The sequence below is a fragment of the Oculina patagonica genome, chromosome 14 (genome assembly GCF_052425735.1).
Source record: "Oculina patagonica isolate OP01 chromosome 14, crgOcupat, whole genome shotgun sequence".
In the NCBI taxonomy this organism is placed as follows: Eukaryota; Metazoa; Cnidaria; class Anthozoa; order Scleractinia; family Oculinidae; genus Oculina; species Oculina patagonica.
Genome location: NC_135771.1, coordinates 21514147 through 21538064, shown reverse-complemented (window position 1 = coordinate 21538064; position 23918 = coordinate 21514147). Strand labels below are relative to the sequence as shown.

General features: G+C 38.0%; 2 protein-coding genes across 3 annotated transcripts; both read right to left on the bottom strand.

Moving 5' to 3' along the window:
• Positions 1–976: 976 nt before the first annotated feature.
• On the bottom strand, positions 977–9319 carry LOC144638861 (uncharacterized). The gene is made up of 2 exons (XM_078498152.1): positions 8237–9319; positions 977–2437 (listed from the first exon to the last, which is right to left on the bottom strand). The coding sequence occupies exon 2, from the start codon at positions 2420–2422 to the stop codon at positions 1466–1468; it is 957 nt and encodes a 318-aa protein (XP_078354278.1). The 5' UTR covers positions 2423–2437; positions 8237–9319; the 3' UTR covers positions 977–1465.
• A 1488-nt stretch (positions 9320–10807) lies between these two features.
• Positions 10808–22973, bottom strand: LOC144638864 (coiled-coil domain-containing protein 152-like). 2 transcript variants are annotated; one of them, XM_078498156.1, is made up of 10 exons: positions 22853–22973; positions 22240–22345; positions 21377–21445; positions 20905–20969; positions 20295–20376; positions 19678–19805; positions 14924–15019; positions 13666–14524; positions 12506–12570; positions 10808–11199 (listed from the first exon to the last, which is right to left on the bottom strand). In XM_078498156.1, the coding sequence occupies exons 1-8, from the start codon at positions 22928–22930 to the stop codon at positions 14402–14404; spliced, it is 747 nt and encodes a 248-aa protein (XP_078354282.1). In that variant the 5' UTR covers positions 22931–22973; the 3' UTR covers positions 10808–11199; positions 12506–12570; positions 13666–14401. The 2 variants fall into 2 exon arrangements, with proteins under 2 accessions (XP_078354282.1, XP_078354281.1); XM_078498155.1 differs by having other exon boundaries at positions 12506–14524.
• Between the last annotated feature and the right edge of the window lie 945 nt (positions 22974–23918).

Below are 23918 nucleotides of genomic sequence, written 5' to 3'. Positions count from 1 at the left end.
CTAGAATATGATTAAATTTGTGTGGAATCAAGTGAAAGCAAGGCAAGCCATTGACTTTGTTCATCATCTATTTTCAAACGTTCAACAAACGATCGCTTCCATCGATCGCAGGTGAATTAATTCTTGACTGAAAAGCTTAGAAAATTTACCATATATCATGATTACTCGGCGGGACGGTTAGTTTAATTTATTTTTACAGTGAGACCGAGAAACGAGTCAAATAATTTTCCTCGTTTAATCGAGCTTCAGCGATGAATCATGAAGGGTTAATGATAAAGGATTTTCAAGCTGATCAATCAAAACTTCCCTGTCAGCTGTCCCTGTGCAGGTGAATACAGGTTGTTTGTTTATTTATCTTAAAAATGTATTTCTTTTCTCGTCAAATTTAAACTGAACTGTAATTGCAATTTTCTTTAACAAAGAAGCTTTCTTGTTTTTTGTACTGAAAATGTCAACTCGTCGATTTGGTGTTGTGGTTTCAATACGAGCGTGGGCCGTACGTGTGAGCAAATATAATTTTATTTACATTTTTGTTGATGAGCGATTACTTGTGAGACTTTAAAAATTGAGCCTCAAAGATTTTTACGAGTGCAGACATCATGTACTGTACTCCCCAATGTTTAGAAAGGGTAAAATATTGCGTCTTCGTATGCTATTTGAAAATACCTGGCAAGCAAAAGCTTAAGGAATATAATTAAATAACAGCGCGATTGAGACTCGACTGGAGGAAACACTCGTTGAAACTTCACTACAAAACGCAACCCAGCAAATATACAATTTCTTTCATACCTTTTTCATTTTAACAGACTTGGTTTTATACTGAGAGGTTGCTTTTTGCCTTTTAAATGACGCCTTAGGGACGCCTTTTTCGGTGAGAGTAATTTACTTTACCTCCATCACGACAGGCTTGATGACAATAATTCAAAATTTCCCGCGAACCTAACTACAACTACCAGAAGCCTTTGCGCTTTTACGTCATAATGCAAATGGTCTATTGGTGTACATATATCAAAAGAACCATTTATCAACTGAACTCAGCAGTCGCTGCCAACTTTTTTTTTTTTTTTTAAAAAAAGAGATGGTGAAAAAATCCTAAGCCCTAGCTGATCTATTTAAAAAGATGTAGATGGTTGCGAAAGCATAAAATCATAAAAATATATAATCATAAAAAAACATAGTTTCTTTAATCACGACTTGAAGAGCTCAGGAGCCGTAGCCGCGGCGTAGCTTTTGTTTTCATTGGAAATCAAAAGGGAACGAGCCTCGGCATTACAAATCTACTTCAACATCTGAACATGAGGACTGCAAACACTGTACATGTCAGGAACAGTAATTCCTTCAACTTATTATTCCTTGACCTATCAAAACTACAAGTAGTTTAAAACTACAGGTACTTTGGGCTAAGTTGAGAATGCAAGTCAATTCAAGGACGCTTCGTGCAGTGTTCAAAAAAGAAGTGTTCTGTTTATAATAACTTCTTAAGTGCGTCTGCCTCTCTTCTTAAAACTTCCGCTGCTTTCGATCCCTTCTTTTCCACCAAATCTCTGATTGTGAAGCCCAGATCCACAGCATCAACAAGGAGAAAGAAAAGGCTGACTCCAATAATCAATCCGCCTGCGAGTTTGGCTCCTGCTTTTGTGCCTGCTTTAGCACCAGATTCTGCTGCATCACCAGCTGCCTGTACTCCAGCCTTTCCTGCTGCCTGTGCGCCAGCCTTTCCTGCTGCCTGTGCGCCAGCCCGTCCTGCTGACTGTTTAGCAGCTCGTCCTGCTGCCTTCGCACCGGCTTTTCCTACTTCCTCGTATATTCTTGTCGCTGCCTCCACGATTACCACAGGGATGCCTGTGACACATGAAATCACCTGCTGAAGGAGTTTAAAGACGGTATCACTCAACTCCAGGGTTTGCACAGCGAGGCAGAACATGTTTAACAGCCTTGCTTCCTCCTTCCTATCAAGCCACAACTGGACAGTATTTTTCACATTGTTTATGCAATCAAAAGTCTCTTTCAGATCCTCTTCGGCTTTCTTGATTTCAGTCGAGTTGATGACAGCCTCTGCGATGCTTGTACCCAAGTTTGTGCCAGCACCAGCAAATCCAAAACCAATCCCCACCACTAACAAGGGCGTGGCAACACCCGCCGTAAGTATTGTCGCAATTCCTCCTCCGATGGTCAAGATCCCTCCCACAATTCCAGCAGTATTTCCGGCGGTATGTGCTATTTTGCAGTCCTTCCACACTTCATCGAGTTTGTCAGCCGCTTTATAAAGACTCTTAACAGAAGCGTGCGCCTTTAAAATCACCTTCTTCGTCTTCCCTTGAAACTCTGCAAGATCTTCCTTTGCCTGTTGCTTTTCAAACTCAGACAGATCGTGATACATTCGCTGTAAACGAATTATTTCCTCCAGCTTGTTGTCTCCCATTCTTATGTGTCCTTTCTAAAAACAAAATTGGAAGGCAACCAAATTTAACATGACCGTATACCTGATCCCTTTTTACTTTATCGTTCAATTTGAGCACGATACTACGTCTTTCTGGAGTATCTTATACGCAGTTGAATGTTGGCTTTGATCGTATTCTTTGCCAAACATTTTATATTGGTATACAATGAAATGAAATAAACCAAAATGAAAACATAGCATGGGAATTCTTAGAAACAGTCAAAAGTAAACGCATCAGTTCCTGAAATCTATTTGGAATAAGTTGCCTGTTCATAGACGAAATTAAAGGAACTTTGTCTACACGTTTCTCAGTTGAGAAAGCGAAAAGCACTTTCGCGCCTTCTCTCTACAGATCAATTCTTGAGGCTAATGCTTCCGTACATGTAAAATTTTTAACTTCCACACTTTATTTTTAGCACGAAGAAATATTCAGTACTTTTGACTTTATATAAACTGAGGGCTTCCGATCCGGTGGGTTGAACGTTTGGCCTTTGACATTTTCCTTCGAAGATCGTTATAAAACAAACATTATTAAAAGAGTACACCGTAACTTCCGTCGACGAAATCGGGGTATTTATCGCAACATGTTTTAATTCACATTAGCTTGGGTCGTATTAATCCGCCTGTAGCTTTTTGCTTTAGGTATAAAACGCGTTTGGCAGCTTGTACGTTACAGCCAATGGCGTTCCTGTGACGATTGCAAGCCTTCGTGTTTCAAAGTTGACCTCATCCCTTATACAATGTTATAAATGATTGCCCTGAAGTACATTTACCTGTAAACAGTTATTAAAGTTCTCCCCTTAAAGCATTCCAGATAGACTGCTTAAAAAGATAAAAATAGATGACCTCATCAAATACAACCTGCGAATACAGCCGCCTCTTTTGCTCCCGGCCGGTATAGCGATTTGTCGCGCGCTGATTGGCTACTCAAACTCAGAAAATCTTTTGCTATTCACCTCCAAGCAACGCGCGCGAGAAAATTGTGATCTTTGATAGAAATAAACTAGTAAAAAATCATCCATATCATATGACCCGTACGGACTCGCGCGCAATTTCCTTGGAAAACGATATATAAAAAAAAAGTCCCGTATGAGGTCCGTACGCCTCGCTCTAGTAGGGCCGGAAAAAGCCGTACGGCCCTACTAGAAAAGCGTACGGCCCCGCTACTGTCGCGAGATGCCGGAATTTCTTCGGCTCAGAAGAAACGTCGCTTAGCTGCTCAATCAGGATAAATTCAGTCTTCGATAAGAGACGAGCACGACTAGCCAAAACGTCGTGCAAATTCTTTGTTGTAGTCCTTCATAAACCTTTCCTTTGAAATTTCTACTAACTGTAATCATGTACGAGGAATTTAGTCGGATTTAAATCTTCTTGGAATGGAGCTAAAACTCGAAGATTTGGTGGCAATTAATTTTAACAGAAGTTCAAAAACTTTGTACGCACATCGCATTCCAAATGCACTTTACTGGCTTCCCAAACAAATAACGAGCTACCATTGGCTTTTCAAAATGCGCGCGAAACGGGCCGCCGCGTCTGTATCCACGAAAGAAAAACAAAAAAAAAATTAAATGATCATATGATAAAATGCTTATTGACTGAGTTAGGTCGGGCCGGATGGTCAGGACGCACGGTCACGGTTAGGACACGGTTAGGACACGGTCGGTCAGGACGCACGGACCTCGCTGCCCTCGAGTCAAATATTTTCCCGTCCGGCCCTCTCCGGCTCTCCAACTCAGTCAATAAATACATATTAAGTTCCATATTATCTCGCTGTTTTAATATATACTAAAACAATTTCGCGGCTCGGTAAATATCCACCCCTAGCCACCTCCTCTTCGGTGAATACAGTCAACTCTCGATAGCGGACACGTTTGGGGCGTCGTTTTGTGTCCTAATAGCGAAAGTCCGTAAATAATACGTTAAATAATATAGTCTATGACGGCATTGTTAACAGTGGTGAAACTGCCAAGCAGTCGTTGGGAATGGAGGACGGGGCTTGATCTTTCCTTAAAGGTCTGAAGGGAAAAGGCCAAGTTGAAGTGAAAAAGCAAAGTCTTTTTTATAGTTACTAAAGGAAATGATGGAAAAATAAATATTCCGTGAACCTTTTAAAGTGTGTTTTTACAAATAACGAACAACAGACTGCAATTTTACAAAATTATGTTATATGAGAAGTTCATGGTGTCCGCTTCATCGTGAGTCAAAACAATAAAATTAAACTGTTATGTTGGTACCACAATAGTGTCCGTAATTCCGTAATAGCGAGAGTCCGTAATAGCAGAAGTCATTTCCAGTCAAACCTCTATAGCTTTCGCCGGGGATCTGGATTTTCAAGGTCCGTAATAGCGAGTGTCCGTAATAGCGGGGTTTCCGCAAGGCGAGAGTTGACTGTAGTTGTTAATCATAAGCGAACAAGAAGCTTGAGAAGCTTAAAATCGGGCGGTTGATAATTAACTATCCGCTTTGTCTTGAAAGGCAGGGTTCAGTACACTAAAAACCACGAAGCAGTTACTTAAGTAACACTCAGTCCGCGGTTTGCGCAAGTCACACGGTTTGCATGAGCTTTATTGGTGTGCATAACATAATATCTAGAATGTCGTCAAGATTGCATTTTTACTTAAATTCAACAAGTCGAAACTATATAGGTTTGTCGTCTTTGTCGATCTTTCAGAATCTCTTTATAGTCGAAGGAAGGACTTTAAATTAGAAATATGAATGAAATGGTATCTTCGTTCATTTATGAAGAAGTCACCAAAAAAATGAACAAACCAAGAACAGAACGGAGTAACATAACCTTTTTTAAAGCATTAATTAAATGACTGGGCCTCACTGCCCAACGAACAGGCCAATGCCGCATTCAATTTTTAAGCGAAATTTAAAAAAACTTCTATTAAATCGCTTATTATCTTATGCTTTAATTATGTATATCCTAGTTTTAAATCATTTTTGTAACAATTTCATCATTTTTAACATTCAAGGTTGTCGAGTTCGCTTTAATTTTAATAGGTCAATTTCTATGTTTAGAGGACCCTCCTGAAACCACTTACAGTGTTTGGATAAATATTTTATATTATTGTTATTGTTATTATTATTATTATTATTATTATTATTATCATTATCATTATCATTATTATTATTATTATTATTATTATCATCATTATTATTATTATTATTATTATTATTATTATTAACTGCCGTATAAAGCGGAGTTGAGACTTGTACGCTCTGCGCTCTTGCATGAATATTTTTCAATGCAGTATTCTTAACCAACTGGAAGATGGTTTTTCGATAAAACATTTTTGAGGTTAAAAAAGCAGCTAAATGCAGTTTTTCTAGACCTCAAGCGTGCATCATTATCTTGTAGAACATGGAAAACCATCTTTTTGTTGCTAAATAGAAAGCAATGGGAGAACCAATCAAATTCGCAGATTTCTAATAGAACACGGCTGAGTTTTTACTAGTCTAATTAACAAATATACTCCATTTTGCTTACTTTTACTTAAAAGTACTTTGGTCCAATTGAACATGTTGAGTTTCTACTGACATTACAAATGCGTTCCAGGAATTGCTAAAATAAATCAGCTGTTGCAGTATATTCCCGTAGTTTCTGGGAAATAAAATGATCCTTGCCCACTTTTCTCTCTCCGAACGAACAAAATTTTAGTTTCTTTATAGAACAAATTAATTGTAAGATCTGATTAGTTCCCCAAAGCATGTTTATTCTACTTACATAATATGCATCAAATCAATACTCTCTTTGTTGCCGAGGTTAAAGAAGCGGAGTTAAGCAAAGCCCAGTTCAAAGGTTTGTTAATGTATCTTTATTTTACTATGATCCAGTTTATATCACCAATACTTCAGCCCCATTTTTTGCTAAAAAACAGAAGACTTTTAAACAGCGCTAGCGGGCTACGGCTTGCAAGCGTCACAAATCTCAATGGTATCGTAATTGCATGAAATTGACTTGTAAAGTAAGCGAATGTGCTTGTGAAGTAGTCGAGTGTACCCAATTAATTTTTAATTCCGTATTCTTAACTGTACATTTAAAATCTTAATATATTGTTAAGTAGTAGTGTCCCCAATAAGCTTCTGTAAGCTAAATACTCACCCTGACACTTAGATAAAGTTATTATTATTATTATTATTATTATTATTGTTATTATTATTATAATTATTATTATTATTACTTAAAACATATTTTCCTTCTGCTTCATGGTCATTTTAAATTCACTTGGATGGCGGACTACATGTGCCTTCTACAAATTCATTTATCACGAACAAGATTAAAACAAATCAAATGGCCACTGAAATTTTCTAACGCTGGCAAAGATTTTGTAGGATGTATGAAGCAAAATTATCACTCTTGTAGCTGACAACTTTATATAAATGAAGTAGTGATCATTACCTATCAACTGAGAATGGCACCAAAATAAATTTATACAACCGAACTTTTCTCTACAGTATATTTTTAATTCAATGCCAGTTTATTTAAAGTATTAGTTAAGCTAACTATATAACTATCGAATATTTTAAATAAGTAATATAAGTATCGAATAGTAATATAAGTTCGATATAAGTGCATGTAGCAGATACATTCATTGATAACAAGAGCAGTAGAAACTGCCCTTGATGTATTTGCTTAGTTACCAAACATATTCTGTATCACGGTAGTATTTTTTAGAAACAGTCAAGGCCGGTAAAACCGCATCTGCTGCTCCTGGAACCCATTTGTATATTATAAATGCAAACGAACGCAGCCCATTCATAGACGAAATGTGAAAGAAATTTGTCTGTACCATGTGAACTCGCGCCCAGAACTGCAGGCAGAATGATTTTAAAATCGTCCCTTCTCGATGCAGATCGGTTTTTGAGGCTCGTACTTCCGTCCATATTGCAACAATGAAAGTGAAAGTGCACTATCACTATATTTGAGCACCAAGATCAAAATTACTTTTGATTTTCCCCACTGAGCTACAGAGCGGTGCGTTGAAGGCTGGCCAAAAATATTTATGATCTGAAATTTCCTTGATATGCCCAGTGGTCTTTTTAAAATCGGTATTATCCAAAATCAAACTAGAATACGGCTTGTAAACGAAATGCAGAAACGCCGTAGGCAGTTATAAATACGTACAAGCTGCTAAACATAGTCATAGGCGTACGAGGGCACCTTCGGACCTGGGGGGGGGGGGGGCGGACACCTTATTGCCCGAAAAAAAATAGACTCTCTCAAAGTCTGCAAGCTATGGAAAAGGTGATTGCAAATAAATCAAACTGAGGGATCACGCAAAATTTGCGCGAAAAATTGACCATGATTATAGCAATTTGCGAGAGAAAACGAAAACAGATGAATGAGAAATTTGGACTTTTGAACCACAAAATTCAGTATATTTTCAATACTTTTTTTCTATAGATGTAATTCGTTTCGAACGTAATGTTGAGATTTGCCGGCTTATTTTCTATTCTTTCTCTAGGCTTGTTGCCCGAATTCTAAGCATTTTGCCCGAAAACTTTTGGCAGCCCCCCTCGCCCTCCCCCGTCTCGTACGCCTATGAACATAGTTTATATTAAATCAAAGCGCACGGTTCGTTCCACACATTTAGTTCATTTCTCATAAATATATTTTGGACATACTGTTTAATAGCTGCATTCGCGTTCCAAATCACTTCACTATTACTTTCCGGTCACGGTCGAAGGAGGACCCAGGAAGTCTGTGCGTGTTTATGAGCTGCCGACTAATGCCCACCTCAGCCCTGACATGCATTTTCACTTGAATCTGTAAGAGAGCAATGGACAAACCTTTCGATGAACTTGTCAAACTTGGTTTGCTCAAATCGGCTTCTTGCGGCTCTGTACACTCCGGCAGCAGCAACGAGGTACTGATGGGTAGGTATATTGTGATCAGAATAAATTTCTTTCTTGAACCAATCATATCTTTTCACACGAAAGGGATATGTCCCTCGCCAAGGAAAATCCCTTGCAATCATAGAAGGGCTTTTTCCCAAACAAACAGAACACTCGAGAGCACAATCACAATTTGAGGGGAAAATTCCCCGAGACCATGGAGATTTGCCCCCTCAAATCAAACTGATCTTTTGTTGTCGGCGTGTTGTTGCTGTTTTAAGGTCTTTCAACGAGAGCCATGAAAACTTCACACAAAGAAAACGTCTTTAGTTTATAATCTTAGTCACAGAAACTGCGATTATAGTTCACACGTCGTGTCTGATAATGAGCTCCAGAAACTGGTACAAATAAAATAACTTATTGCATAATTCCTTTGTTTCTCGGAATTGGCTCCTCTATCAACAAAGCGGCAACAAAGCTGCATGGGTCATCCGTACTTGTTATAAAAACCAATAACATTTGCGGCGGGGCTTTTTTGTCGGACAAATTGTAAGATCTCATTGGTTCCCCAATTAACTAAGGTTGTCTAATCTCATTTCACGTATCATATCATACAGTGCACTAGAATTACAGGAATTAGGGAATAAGTTCCGGAGTTAGTAGGAAGAAACTGAGAGTTGAGCATGAATACAGAAATCAATTAGTCGGGCAATAACTTTTGTCGAATGTTCTTTTACTATAATTATTTGAATATAAATTAATTTTCAGCGCCATCTATTATTATACACACGCTGGTTATAGTTTTACTACGTTTAGTCTAATTTAAATTGGGAATTTTTCGGAACTTGTCGTTTGACCTTTCCCTTTATAGTCGTGATCAGCAGTGATTGCAAAACATTTTTATGTCTGGTCAATATCATTGATATAAAAAATCAATATTGACCCAAGTTAAGCTTACTAGTCACCTTATACGCGCGTAAGAATTTAATGCCACGGGCTTAGAGTGCAAACTTTGGACAAATTTAGATCAAGCAATCTGATCGCATGAAGATGAGCTTCTTGATTTATCAATGTGCTGAACACTGAGTGATTACACAAAAAATAGAATGAAAATGTGTTGACTTCCGAACTCTTTTGAGTAACAAAAGTCGTCTGCTATTGTATAAAAGAAATAGATTCCATTTTGCCTTGGGCCAGTTCAGTTAGATCACAGACGTCAAAATGTAGTAAGAACATCAGTGTTCCAGTTGCCTAGCGACTTGTGTGCCAGTTTTTGTTCATACCACATTTTGACGTCATCTAACATCCAAAACCGGCAAATTTTCTGAAAAAGAGGTATTCCTCTTTCCTCGTTTTTACCGGAATGTTCGGAATGTACCATCTTGCTTTTTCTCACTATTACCCTGCTCAGTCGACAAAATACGCGACTGCTCCGGTGGAAACGGTCCTTTCCACTGAACAGATTTCAAATGGTAAAGTTCCGTTTTGTACCACAGAGTTTGTTGAAAAATTGTCCTGTTCCATTTGCCGGAAGTTCTCACCGGGTGTTTCCACACAAATGGAAAGGTCTCCTTGTCTCAACATCAAAAACAAACTCAAGTTTGCGTGATTAATTATCTCAATTTATATTTAACCTTTTATGTAAATATGCCACTTTCAAGTAAATCGCCTTCTCATGCCTTCTACAGCGTGATAACCCGGAGCTCGCACTGACTCGTCTCTAGTCGTCTCTCGTATTACACGACTGGGACGAGCCAGGAGTTCACATAAATAATATAACAAAACGGACGCTAAATAAGGACATATCTCTGCAGTGTATTATTTGCAACCAAAGCTTGTTTGGAATTTTGTGGCCACAACAAGTCACGGGAAACGGGGTCGACCACGCGAGATTTGGAAAATGACTTTTCGGAACGCATGATTTAGTGATCTTAAACCGTTCTCAGCTGCGGTTTCGGCTGTGGAGGACAGGGCAACCTAGAGGCAGAGAGCCTACAGCCCAATTCTCCCGGCGTATCCAATCGAACCCGGTAATCGAACCCAATCGAACACCAATCGTTCGATTGGGTTCGGTAATCGAACTCACAATTAAATTTGGCCAATCGAACAAAACCGAACGTTCGTTCGTTACCGAACAGTCGACAATCGAACAAAATCGAACGTTCAATTACCGAACAGTCGACAATCGTACTCAAACGAACGTTCGATTACCGAACTCTTGCGAACTCCTGTTTGTTTATATTGCGGACATTTTGTATGGAACACCGTCCATCTGATTAGTCCTGCGTGATTTTCTTATCAAGAGGCGTATTCAGAATGAAATCGAATCGGATTGAGTTCGATTGTGTTCGATTGGTTTGAAAATCGAACTCACAGCAAAATAGATGTTCGATTACCGAACCCAATCGAACGATTGGTGTTCGACTGGGTTCGATTTTGTTCGATTGGATACGCCGGGAATTCTCCACCTGGAGATAGTTAAATGATTATGATGATGAACAAGTCACGGGACTAAATTGACATACATCAAGGTGCAGGTGCTTTTAATCACGAGGAAAGTATAACTAGAAAATACAAAATTACATTAGCTCCCTATTTTGCTGAATATTAAATCCACTTTAGCAAGGATATATTCCGGACAGTCAAGGTGTTGGTAACAAAGTGCTAAACTTGCAAGCAGCTAAGCAGTATTGTTGTGCACTATTGCATGTAGCCAGTGTTTCCAAGAATACTGCACCAAGCGTCCAGTAAGTTACTCCTCCAAGACAGACTACCCAACCTGCATTGCAACCTGCAACACACACTGCAGCAGTTGTTGGACCACCGCTGACCTGCACAGCCAGCAGAGAAACGAGCAACAGGGAAACAAATGCACTATTGAATCTCATTTCAGGTCAACGTTTTCTTCTGGTTGAAAGCTTTGAAAAAACAACAAACACAAGATACTGTTAACATAGTCAATAGAGGGAAATGGTTAGGACTCCTGGCCAAAAGAGGCCACGATTTATGTTGGAAGGTCCACGATCCTGCACTTCTTCTGTTTTGCGCTCATACACTATGCATGAATTACGCAATCACATTTCTATTGGTTCGTTACATAAACACATGTAATCACCTATTAGTCCCATAATGTATTTTGTCGGGTTTTGTGCAGTGTCAACCCCCGAAGTTGCGAACAAAAGCATACAAGAAAGAACTTTGCCAGGCTTCAGAACCACTAATTGTGTTGTTAGTAATGAAGACTTATTTTATCTTCTAGTTTTCATCAACATTCACCTCCCACCTACATCAGTAGCAACCGCTTAAGCTGTCCCAAATGCTTTTAGATTGCCAGATTGTAAAATAAAGTTATTTTTTTTTATATTAAAATTTCAGCCGTCTACGTTTCTAAAAATCAAGGTGTAAACATGAAAAAATCTCATAGGTTTCAAGAATACAATAGATTTATCACTATAAAATATATAATCCAGTATATATTGTTATGTTTAATTTACTTTGCGAACAAAAGGGGCTGAACAGATTAAGAAGGGGCCCTCGAGTTTCTTGCAACGCCAGACCGACTGAGATCTTTTGAAAGTTCTTAAAAGTCGTCGGAAATGGGTAACTTAGCGTATGTTAAAAAAAGGAGTCGAAAGCTACCACGACCGTCAGTTTAACACGTTATATAAGATAGAAAAAATGTGTCACCTAAAGCCTAGTTTTCATCGGCGACGAAAGCACAAGCGCAAGCACCAGCTCGAGCAAGAGAAAGAGGACAATTTTGATTCTTGTATTCTTGTGGTCCTTGTGGTTGTGCTTGCCTCCATACAAGCACAAGGGTCAAAACTATAGTGCAATGCGCTTGTGCTTCATTAAAACCGTTTTAAAAGAGCTGTTATCCTTGCGCTTGTGCTTGCATCGCTAGTGAAAACCAGGCTTAAGGTGTTTTTTTGTCGACAGGTCGACAGAGCGCGATCATGACGCACATCGTTTCTCAGAAATTAATGTGGGCGCCTGTGCCTACAGGTACCCAAGCTCTAGACCTTTTCAGTAAAGACCCGTTCACACGGCAATAATAGTAAAAGTTCGAATTTAAAGTTTTGTTTTTGAAAATAGCTATCAAACTAATGACGAATGAAAGAATAAAAATTGAGTAAATTAGTTGTGAAAGCTCTATTATTAATAAATCTGAGATGAGATATGAGATGTGCTTTAAATTGCGCGTTCGAGCTGACTGATAGATACCTTGAAAGATATTAGCTTTCCTGGTACTTGCAAAGCTTGTTTGTCTACTTTTGTGCGTATACGTTCTGCAAAGAAATTAGAAAGCTTTTAAAGATAGCATAGTGAATTTTGAACACAGCCGGACAGATTAAAATTCGCATATTTTTCCGCTGAGATACCTAGAGCAAAGCTCGGGACGTGAATCGCAAACATCAATAAGTTCTCTGAATCAGGCTAAGACAAAGCAGAAATAAAAATATCTCTTAATTAAGTGTTCACAATATTACCTGTTCTGATAATCCTTGTGTTCTGGCCAAATATATCGAAGCTTACTAGAAGAATGTTACCAGCGCATTGTCGGGGCACCAGGAATTGTCGGCGTACAAGGAATGGGCATTTAAATCCCACTAGAAATGCGATTGATCTCTTGATGTCCCAGAAGGATATCGCACATTGTTTTCTGAACTTTGTGCGTGTTTGTAGAATTCACGGAATCATGACTTTGAAACGGATTTCTCAGAAAGCCAGTTCATGTTTTGACGACATACCCTAGTCTCCCAGTGAGACTTCTGTATCACTTTCGGTTCCGCTGACCACTGCTTTCGACCTGTTTTTGTGCAGTTCGATTTATTTACGCGGGGCTTCGACTTTTTCTCGTGAACGATTTCATTTCTGTTTGTACTGTGCGATTGCTATTGCAATTTGCATGTTCCGGTTTCGTTTATACGTAATTTCTATCATTTTTCGAGTATGAACTGAAGTAATACCACTTCTATGCCAACGAGGGAGGAAATTTAAAATAACCCTACGACTGAATGCAGCTCACGTTGTCAATACCAATAACGCAATTCAACAATGATAATAACAGTGTAGAAAAAATAAATAATGCAATATACATCTATCATAACCCTGCGGAAATCAGAGCGCCTGGGGATCACGCAGTCCCCAACTCTTTGGAGATGCCTCATCGTGGTTTAAGGGCACGGTAGTCAGGTCTAGAGTTGGGTGGAGACACTCTCATGATTACACTGGATACTGTAATGTTTAACGCTGTAAAGTTCAATGTAAAAACTTAATGTTTCGCCAGTGCTTCCTTTTTCAATAGTAAAAAGTGTTAATGTCGTTGCTCACGTATGCGAAAAAAATGATGGTAATTCAAATTAACAGAAAAACTCTCATACGAGTAAAGTCTTGGTTTAGCCCGCTCGGTGCCATGTCTTGTAATTGAAGATGAGTCGCATTTCCTTACGCCTTCTCTTTGTTTGATGAGCTAGGTTTGCTCTAATTACTGCGACCATCATGTCGTTCAGGTTGTCATGGGTTGTGGCCTAGTTTCGTAAATGTTCAGGCACAGGCACCTCAACTCTTTTCCGTATGAAGCGATCTCCAAGCCGACGGTCTGTCTCTCCCGATACCGGGCACGAAATTTAATACACAAGTCGACTTGTGATGCAGGTATAAGTATGCCCCAAGATCTTGATTTGTCCGTTGTTAGTTCTTATTCTCCGGTCACACTCGTGATTCCTGAGGCTAGTAGGCGCACGCGAAGCCTCCAGGCCAACCACGCGTATAGTGTTACAGCTATATCTGTCCCGAACGGTTCCACAGGACCGGAAGGGGGAGTATCGTTTCAGCCATCCCAATAGCAACACAAGGGGGGGGGGGGATGGGGACGGGAAATTATGACGCCCTTGAAATATGAGGATTTGGGGATGTCATGGGGAAGGTGAAACGGACAGCATAAGATCGGATCCGACGTTAAGCTGCAATGTAGGCCCTATGCTCCGGTCGGAGCGAAGAAGAGGAGAGGAATAAAACAAGTCAAGTCACATCTATTATATATATATGTAAAACCAAAACATATAAATATAATTCATTGCAACAAAAATGTATCGGATAGGTAATCCCATTTTGAAGTTAAAACATCTTTCTCTTTGTGGCTGGCATCTGCTGTACTGCTAACTTTCTTTCAAGATCGGCAACTTTACTTTTCAACGCGTTTATTTCCTTCTGTGCCTCAGCTTTGACAAACTGGAGTTTCTGTATACGAACAAAGGAAGCAAGTTTCATAAATCAAAAATTAAAGATATTAGGCTAATAATTTTACTTGTTAAATTTGAAGGATGTAGGGAAACCGAATCGTGTTTTTAATTTTTCATAGATTTGTCGGCAAAAGAGCGTTGCAAAACGGCGCTCTTGCCTGCCGCGGGAAAATTATAGACAAATTTATGGGTATACAAAACCTTGGCTCACCCCTGTTAAATTTTTCATTTTGATACATTGGCTCTGCTCGTCATTCATGCATTTTTTTACTCTTTGCCAGTGGGGGGTATGGACTAAGTCCAGACGTATGTTTCTGGGCATGTTTCCTTTACATTCATTCATAATAAAGAATTCTTCTAAAGAAGAAACACTTGTAGTAATCATATATACACTTACTTTTCTAAATATGTCAGTGTTGGCATTAAACGATTGACCAGCTTGAGCCTTTGCGTTGTTTCTTTCACGTTGAAGTTTCAACAGTTTTTCGTCATACTAAAAACGAGACGTGGCGCACAACATTAATGAACCCTTTTGAAAAATCAGAGTTTATTAATCAAATTTAAAAGCCTGCAAAAGAAGTATAACATTCGTTTCACATTTATATATAATTTCTTAAACATGAGTTATGAATGATGAATGACCTGAAAGGAAGGAAAGAGGGGGAGGGAGGGAGGGAGGGAGGGAGGGAGGGAGGGAGGGAGGGAGGGAGGGAGGGAGGGAGGGAGGGAGGGATGGAGAAAGGGACCCAGGAAGGGAGGGAGAGAGGGAGGCAAGGAGTTATAAGAGAAGGAAATGGATGGACTGGGAGGGAGGGAGGGAGGGAGGGAGGGAGGGAGGGAGGGAGGGAGGGAGGGAGGGAGGGAGGGAGCCATATGAATCTGCACTTTTGTAACCTAGGAAGGGAACTTTTGTAACAAAAAACGGGACCTTTTGTAACATGAGGAACTTTAGTAACCTATACAGGGCACTTTTGTCACATTCCATAGGGCACTTTTGCAACTATGTGGCACTTTTGTAACAAGACCGGGATCTTTCGTAACCAAAAGTAAAACCAGGATCTTTTGTAACCAAAGGGGGAACTTTGGTTTAAAACAATTTATTCTTTGCTGAACAGTTTATTCTTTTCTTATTTCCGTTTTCGGTCTGTAACAGTTCTCTATCAACACGAATTCAATTCTCTTTTTTTATTGTTATTACAAGCGATTAGGAAATACGTTTAGGTAGCACACAAGAACAGCAATGTGTATGAACCACTGACAGGAAAGGAGTATTTTTTAAGGAGCAGGAAATTTATACCGAAAACGCATTTCAGCAATAGTGCACATTTGCTTTACAAGTAAGCAACCAGTAAAGGATGCACTGAAGTAGTTTGAATTATTACTTTTACTGCTGTATACGACTTTAAAGTCAAATTGGGTAAAGTTAGATTTCCAATGGCGCGTAATTGTTTACATGTATTTACGTGTGTGAAAAAAAATAGAGACAATTTACGAAAGACTTGCGTACACGTTTACAACAACCAAATACAAAAGTATAAATCACTGTTCAATATCAATATACAACTGATAACATTTTACAACAATTTAAACAATCTGACATGTGCCGGTTTCGGAAACGTGCATTTATGTCTGGTAAGGCCCGTTAGTTTAATTAAAGGTTTACAATCTAACAAATGAATCTTGCTATAACTCCACAGGAACAAGTTGAACGTATCAAAGAAACCTATCTACAAACGCAAAACAACAGAACTGGAACCAAGAAACCCTTTGTTGACTAAAAGGCGATCAATTAAATCTTCAGACGTTTTGTGTCACAATAAACTGATGCGCCTTAATATTAACTTAACAGGTTCAGCAAAAATACAACTTTTCCTCAAGACCTATAATAAATTTTCATGAGCGCCACTTTAAAGTTAAATAAAAAGAAGGTGTCAACAATTTAGCGAACAAGCATTCTGACCATTTCAAATTTATTACTGATTGCATTATTGAATTAAAGTATTTGATTTCCGTTGAAATGAAAGTATGTATTATGTTCGCTTTTTTGTGCAAACAGCCTTTACACCTACTTGCCTTTCGCTAAATTGATAACACTTTCGAGCTATTAACTTTAGAAGCGCTGCTGAAAAACAGTTCTTCTTCCTTTTTTTAAATAAACGAGCAAAACCTGTACTTGGATAAACTCCTCGCATTATCTTCAGTTGTCTTTAGCATAATTATGTCTTCAGGCAACATTGCCAGAAACAATTGTATGCAAAAAATAACGCTTCATGACTTTATGACATCACGAGAAAAACTATAATCCTGATGTTTCTTGCACTATTATCAGTGTTCAATCTGTTTGAACTACTGAAATCTCTCAAAGCTACCCAGCCTTTTAGCAAGCACTTTGCTAGAATAATACAATAACAAACGCACAACGTTTCGACACCGTCATGGCATCATTGTCAAGTGAGTGATACTCACTGAATTGAATTGAATTCCTTCGTCTCTGTCAGATCTTCGGTTTGACTCCTACATTTGTACAAGTTGACAAGACAAGATGGAACAAGTGGAAACAATCATCGGATCGCTATCAGAAAGACATTTTGCAAGAAGAACTTCGCATCAAACTTGCAGCACTTAACAAAAAAAAAGAAGATTTCACGTCTGCTTACAAAGCAGTTAGACATTGATAAACATATACATAACACTTTGATAATCTCACAATAAATTCCATCGAGGGAATTGTATCTTTAATTCCTGCCTTTCTAGAAATTCCCATGATCAATGAACAATGATCAATGATAAATAATCTACTAGTAGACTTGCATCACATAAAATAAAATGAATAAAATCTTTATGGTATAGCTTGTCATAAGCGCGCATTAGGCGCGAATAAGGTGCGCTCATGTTGTAAGAGCGCATTATGCGCGCTTAAAGTTAAGGTGGCACTGAAACAACTCCAATGAAATTTATTTAAACCTTGCAGATACTTGCATATTGATATAATGGTCATAACTCAGAAATAAACAATGAGGGTCGACAAGTTTTTTTTATTTTTTTTTATTTATAAGGACTTAATGCTGATATAAAGGGTGTTTTACAGGTTATCCTATTGCTATGGTAACCAATGGTTGCATGATAAAAAAAACCTTTATTATTATTTTATATTATTATTGTAGCATAAAATGATTAAGATGTTAAGTACTGACCAATCAAAGTTTAAAAGCTGGAGGGACCGTTGTATACCTTCTTTACCCTTAATATGCTGAAATTACTCCAAAAAACACGTTTTTAACCGTTAATTGATTTTCTTGGCTCTATGGTCCTAAGTTTCTATAAACTTTGGTAGAAATGCACTTTCTGACACTGCAGTAAATTTTTGATGAAATTTCCATGTAAAAATGTACAGTATTTTACTTTGCCGCTTGTGCAAAAGCCAAGATTTGGACTTTTTTTGCTGAACCATTCCGATTTGTTTTACTTGCCCCTTTTCTTTTCGTTTTTCTCTGCTTTCTTATTCTCTCTATCTTTTACACTGTGCAACCCTTCTACTGGCCTGAAAAGTTTGATCTGAATCAATGGAAAACCCTGGAAAGGAGATCTTGATCAAGTACGGGTATATTGGCCTGTTTTAGCACTAATTTTACACCAAAAACAGATGACGGGTTTTTTCGATTTGCTCTGTCGGAATGCAGTCAATATTCAAGATGGACACTCTTATAGAAAGATCTATCCAAACTCTATAAGTTATTTATCACAGAAATCTACTGACGTGTAAATTGGTGACTTCATAAGTGGTTGAATGGCCATTCCTCCAAATCCCGGAAAATCCGGGTTTAGCATATTAAGGGTTAACTGAAACATGCGCATTCGATCTAGTGAAGTATTTATACATCTTTACCTTACAAGAAGCTGACTTTGCACAGACCATGTAAGTCTTGCCTAAGTATGAAATTACAGAATACGATCACTTAAAGCTGAACTGGACAGTTTGTTCTCCCTGAAAACCGCGACAACATATACTAGTAAATGTATAAAGGGCGTCATTGTTGATCACGTTTTGCTGAACTTCCTTTTACCACAAAAAAGACACACAGCTAGTAATTTATTTCTAACAAACGCTTAAAACCCAAGTCGTGCATATTACATATTACATTGTCATCCAACGCAAATATGAGTCCAAAAATATTTGTTTTATATCTATACCGTCATTTGATATGAATTTACCCCCCGCGAAGTGAAATTCGTCGATGCCGTAAAAACGTTTAGAAAGCTCTAACTCCCTGACGTTTTAAAGGAAAAACTTCAAATTTGGGTCACTTATTCCCCTCCTGGTAATAAACAATTTGATATAAGTTCTGTTTGTTATCTCTCGAAAAAACATGCTGAAAGTACAATTGGGACCAATGGCAAATCGGGAGCTTTTGTAACATTGCCGGTTTTTAGACATCGGTACCTGGAAAAATCCATTAAAAATTTGCGTTTTACTCTATTCACCTAATGTTTTCTTTGTTACAATGCCAGAAAGTTATTCTAATTGCTGTCGAAAAATTAGCCATTTTTATGGAATTTAACAAGAGCAATAAACTTTTCAAACTCGCCGTGCAAGAAACGGGCTGTTTCCGAATCGTGAAACCTTTCATCGACATGAAAAGTCAAACACATACACGAAGATTTTTGTTAACCGCGATTTCTGCAATTTAAAGTGTCGTGGTGATCGAGAGAATGGTATGGCACTTTAATAGTAAGCAATAGCTACACTTTGCCGAAGAAAGTGGAATGAAAGCTCTTTTTTTGGACGTTACCACGACATAGGGAACTTATGTGACCTCCCGGCCACAAATCGTTTCGTAATTCGGACACATGTTCGTGGTATTGGCTGATCTTTTGCATGCAGCAGGCCTATGGTCTAGCGCTTTCTTGATAAGAAAATCAGAACTTACCACGCAGAATTCGCGAAGCTATTTCGATAAGAGAAAGTTGTTACAAAAGTGCCAGCAGATTCGTATGGAGGGAGGGAGGGAGGGAGGGAGGGAGGGAGCAAGGAAGGAGGAAGGAAAGGGGAAGGAGGAAAAGGATACATGGAGTCAAGGAAAAAGGAAGAAAGGGTAAGGTAAAATGTATTGTAATTTTTTCTAAACTGAGCATATTTTTTGGTGACCTGACCTCTAGACGAAGCTTTACTATTTCCGTGTGATGGGCGTGAGTTGCATCAGCCAACTGTTTCTGTAGTTGTTGTATTTGAACTGACTTTTCTTGCTGTGACTTCTCCAGTGTTGTAATCTCCCTTTTTCCTGAAAAAAAAGAACGTTGGGTCAAAGACAAGACACGTAATGACGTTGAGTCTTTGCAAGCTCAAAAGTGAGAGATGATAAGCGTTAATACCGCGTATTTAAACAATTAAAACAGCTTCTTACAGTGGTCGAAATGCGGGTATACTTAGAAAAATCTGGGCCGTCGATTTCTTTTCACTGGCTTCGAACTGAGGTTTTTCCTCAGTAAAAAGAAACATTTTGATTCACAGCCTCGTTAAGAAAGAAGAATTACCTGACTTAAGAGATACTGAAATAGTGTGGAGACATGGTTTTGAAAACGTAGTTGAAATTAACTGTTACTTGTATATAGTGCAAATCAAATTTAACTCTCCAAAATCGACGGTAAAGGGGCTTGAGAAGAAATTTGTAGAAATTAAAGTTTATTTGAAAATTTGTAAGATTTCAAAATGAATCAAAGTTAAAAGATTGGTACATAACAAAACATCGTAACGGCAGAACTGCTCTTACTTTGTTGAAGGGCTTCCTCTCTGAGCCTCAAAATCTCCTGTTTGTGATTGTTAATCGCTTTAGAAATTTGATTTTTGTGGTCCTGAAAGACACAATATTTATGTTTATGTTTATCTTCACAAACCACAATAAACTCAGTTAATTTGCTTTATTCAACATACATACATACATACATACTTTATTTAACGTGGAAAAAAGTACACGCTTAGCTGTTAGCTAGTTTACAGGTGCTCCACGATTAAAAGTTTAGTATTTACAAAAGTATTTACATCAAAACAAAGGGTATAAAAGTATTACATCAGACTATTTTAAAATGGTTAAAAAAAAAAAAAAAAAAAAAAAAAAAAAAAAGAAACAAACAAACAAACAACAACAACACCATCTAGCTAAATTAAGATTCCTAAAATATATATATATATAAATATAAAAATCCTATCTAAAAGCGATAAAATATAATTATTAAACATTGAAATCAGTTTGTCTAATCTTTTTTCAAAAAGTCCTTTGAGCCTGCCATGGAACGAATATCACGAGGTAGCATGTTCCAGTGCTTTGCTGCAGCATAACGCAACGGGGTTCTATTGTAGTTTCCATCTTGACTTTCACTTACTTGTTCAAGGCGAATAGACTTCTCCTTTATCAATGTGATCTGTGATTTTAACTCCGCATTCTCCTCTGTACGAACAAGAGAACATTGTTGAAACGATTTTGTTTTAATTTTCTTGACGTGTTTCGACGGTACATCTGTCATTGCCAGTGTAACGGTTTAAGAAAACAAGTGTTGAATTATGTAGCGCGTGAGTTACAATGCAATGAATAATCAAAAAAATGACTTAACAGAAAAGGGTATATAGCAGTAAAGTGCGTAACAGCTGAGATACACTGTATTGTTATAGTTATAGCTTGCCTATTGCAAGGATAGGAGATTCCTAGCAGCAATGAAGTTAAATCATTCTCTATCCTTTAGAATCATAAACACTGAAACAAATTCCAAGTCAGTTCTCTCTTTGAAAAAATGTCTACATCTTAATAAAATTACAACCCAACCAAAAAAAAGTTTAGAAGAAAGGGTGATATTTTACCTTCCTTGTCACACCTTTGTAAAAGAACTTTCTGGAGACCGTCCACCATTGCTTTAAACTTTTCAGCCTCTTTATAATCAAAAAAGGGACACATTCAAACCGTATGCGAACTTCTTCTATTCATAAATGGGCTTGGCTACAATCAAATCTGAAGCTTGATTGAGAGAAAAAGGAGCTTATTTCTAATTGAAAACAAGTGGGGGGTTAATATTTGAAATGATAGAGCTTTTTAAGTAATGAGATCAGAGGGGGCGAGGAAATCTCGAAAAACTTAAGGAAACAAAAAAATAGCCAGTAGTATTTACTAAAAAATATGGTTTTGATACGTTGGAAATAGGCCATAGTTAAGTACACTGCAGAACTTGTTTGTATCATACTTCTGGTTTGTATGCATCTGAAACTTTTCAGACGCAACATCCCTTCCCAATATAAACCCGGAAAACTCATACCGATATATAAGCCCCAGACAAACCCCTCGCCCCCCCCCCACCCCATCTGAAAATAAGCCCACTATTAATTCCATTCGACAAAGTATAAATCGAGGGCTTGTTATCGGGATAACAATAAGGTATAGTATAGTCAAAAGAATTTAAAAAAGCCAGTGTTCGATCGAGTAGCGTCTCTACTATATATTGATAACAAGAACAAAAGTTCAAAGTACTACGTGGCATTGATGTATAAAATTAAACAAGTGAAATAAAAAGGTATGTTGAGTTCCAAAATCCCGTTTAAAGTTAGAACCAATAGAGCCAAACGTTTCGGGCGTAGCCCTTTTTCAGTGCTAAGGGGCTAAGCCCGAACACGTTTTCTCGGTTAAACGGACTTTTCAGCGTCTTCTTAATGTATCACATGACTATACAAACCTTCCAGTGCAATCTTTTCAGCATCCTGGCTCGATTGAAGTTGTTTATTTAGTGAACGGATCTCCTTTTGCAAGCAGCTGTTTTCTTGTCCAGTCTTTCTCACGACCTTGAAAGTAAAAAAAAAAACGTTTTTGTCAACTGTATTAACTCCGAGAAAGTGACGTTTCAACAAGGGTCATAAAATTCCGCTGTATTTAACAAAATTTGAAGTTAACACAATTAATCTTCTATAAAAAATTTTTGTAACAGGTATAAGCTACACCAGTGGCTACACTTAGTTCTGACATTTCTTTGTCAGAGTCTTGTTTGCAGTACAGTCCTTTTAATACTGTATAACTGAACATGCACAATTTAAGCTTGTAAACATTCAATTCCAACTTTGTTTTTGTAAGAGATAATCTTTGTTTTTGTAAGAGATAATCTCCTAGTTCTGACGTTTCTTGAGCCTTGTTTGCAGTACATGTACAGAACTCGGCACATAGCCATAGGGGCTTTTATATATATAAACTCACATTTAACTTCTACGAGTATTTGTTTTCACGTTTTCAAGCCAGAAAAGGAAAGAGCATTTTGAAAGCACCAAAAAAATTTTCTTTTCCGTATTCAATCTTACCTGTTCAAAGTGCACGTATTCTTGAATCAAGTTATCCAGGTCAACAGCTTGTCTGACGGCGTTTCCTGTAGCGGCCATGTTTTATTTGACTCGGTGGCGTCAGGCTTCAAAAGTTTGAGTTCAGTTGTTTTAATACAAGTTTAGTTGAAGAAATTATGTCAAACAACATTAAAAACAGTTCTTAAAAAGCTGGAAAACTTTTTAAAACAAATTCTTTAACCGTAGAATTTATTTTCTAACCTCGTTGAACTTCAATATGAGTGAGAAATTGTTAAGAAGCTTAAAATTCAGCATCTAAAATTTGAATGCTCACCGTCACAGCGTCCCGTCCGCGCCTTTAGAACACACTGCCTACGTTAGAGGAGACTGCAATTCGGCTAGTATCTTCCAATAAAACACAATACGCTGTTGAGCTTTAAAACTGTCTCTTTTTCCGGTCAAGGGCAAGCCTTGTTATATCAGTGCGATGTTGTTTTTGATCGCTTCTCCCAGCAAAAAGGTTGTGACGACACTTTAAATCTTCTGCTGCACAATTTTTGGCGGGAAACGCCAGCCGCGGGTTGCACACCTCAGTACACTTTCCTGTGGGGGTAGGGGTGAGGTGCGCTCCGACGTGGTCTTTTCACAGTTTTTCACATCTACTAGTTTTGTGCTCAGATCCACAAAATTTAAATATTTCTTCAGAGCTATGACAAATTATATAAGGTAAGTCTAGAAACGATTGAGAAATTTTAACTGGGCAAAATTTGAAGCCTGTAGCTATACAAACAGAAAATTGTATTAAAGAGTTACAATTTTCCTAATATAACGAAAAGCAGTCAAGAATTCAGTTTGCGTCTTTGCGTTGATCTCGCGGAAGAATATTAAAGGGAATGCACCAAAACCTGAAAACAGTTTCCATTTCTTTTTTTTTTCTTTTTTAAGAAATTTAAAACAAACAGAACTGCAATATTGAAAAGATTTCGAAAATATTAATGAAGGTTGCGCTTACCATATTGTTGTGGGCTCATTTTCTGAAGGAAATTTTAATTTTTAACCATCAAATTGACTAAGGAGAGATCTGAAA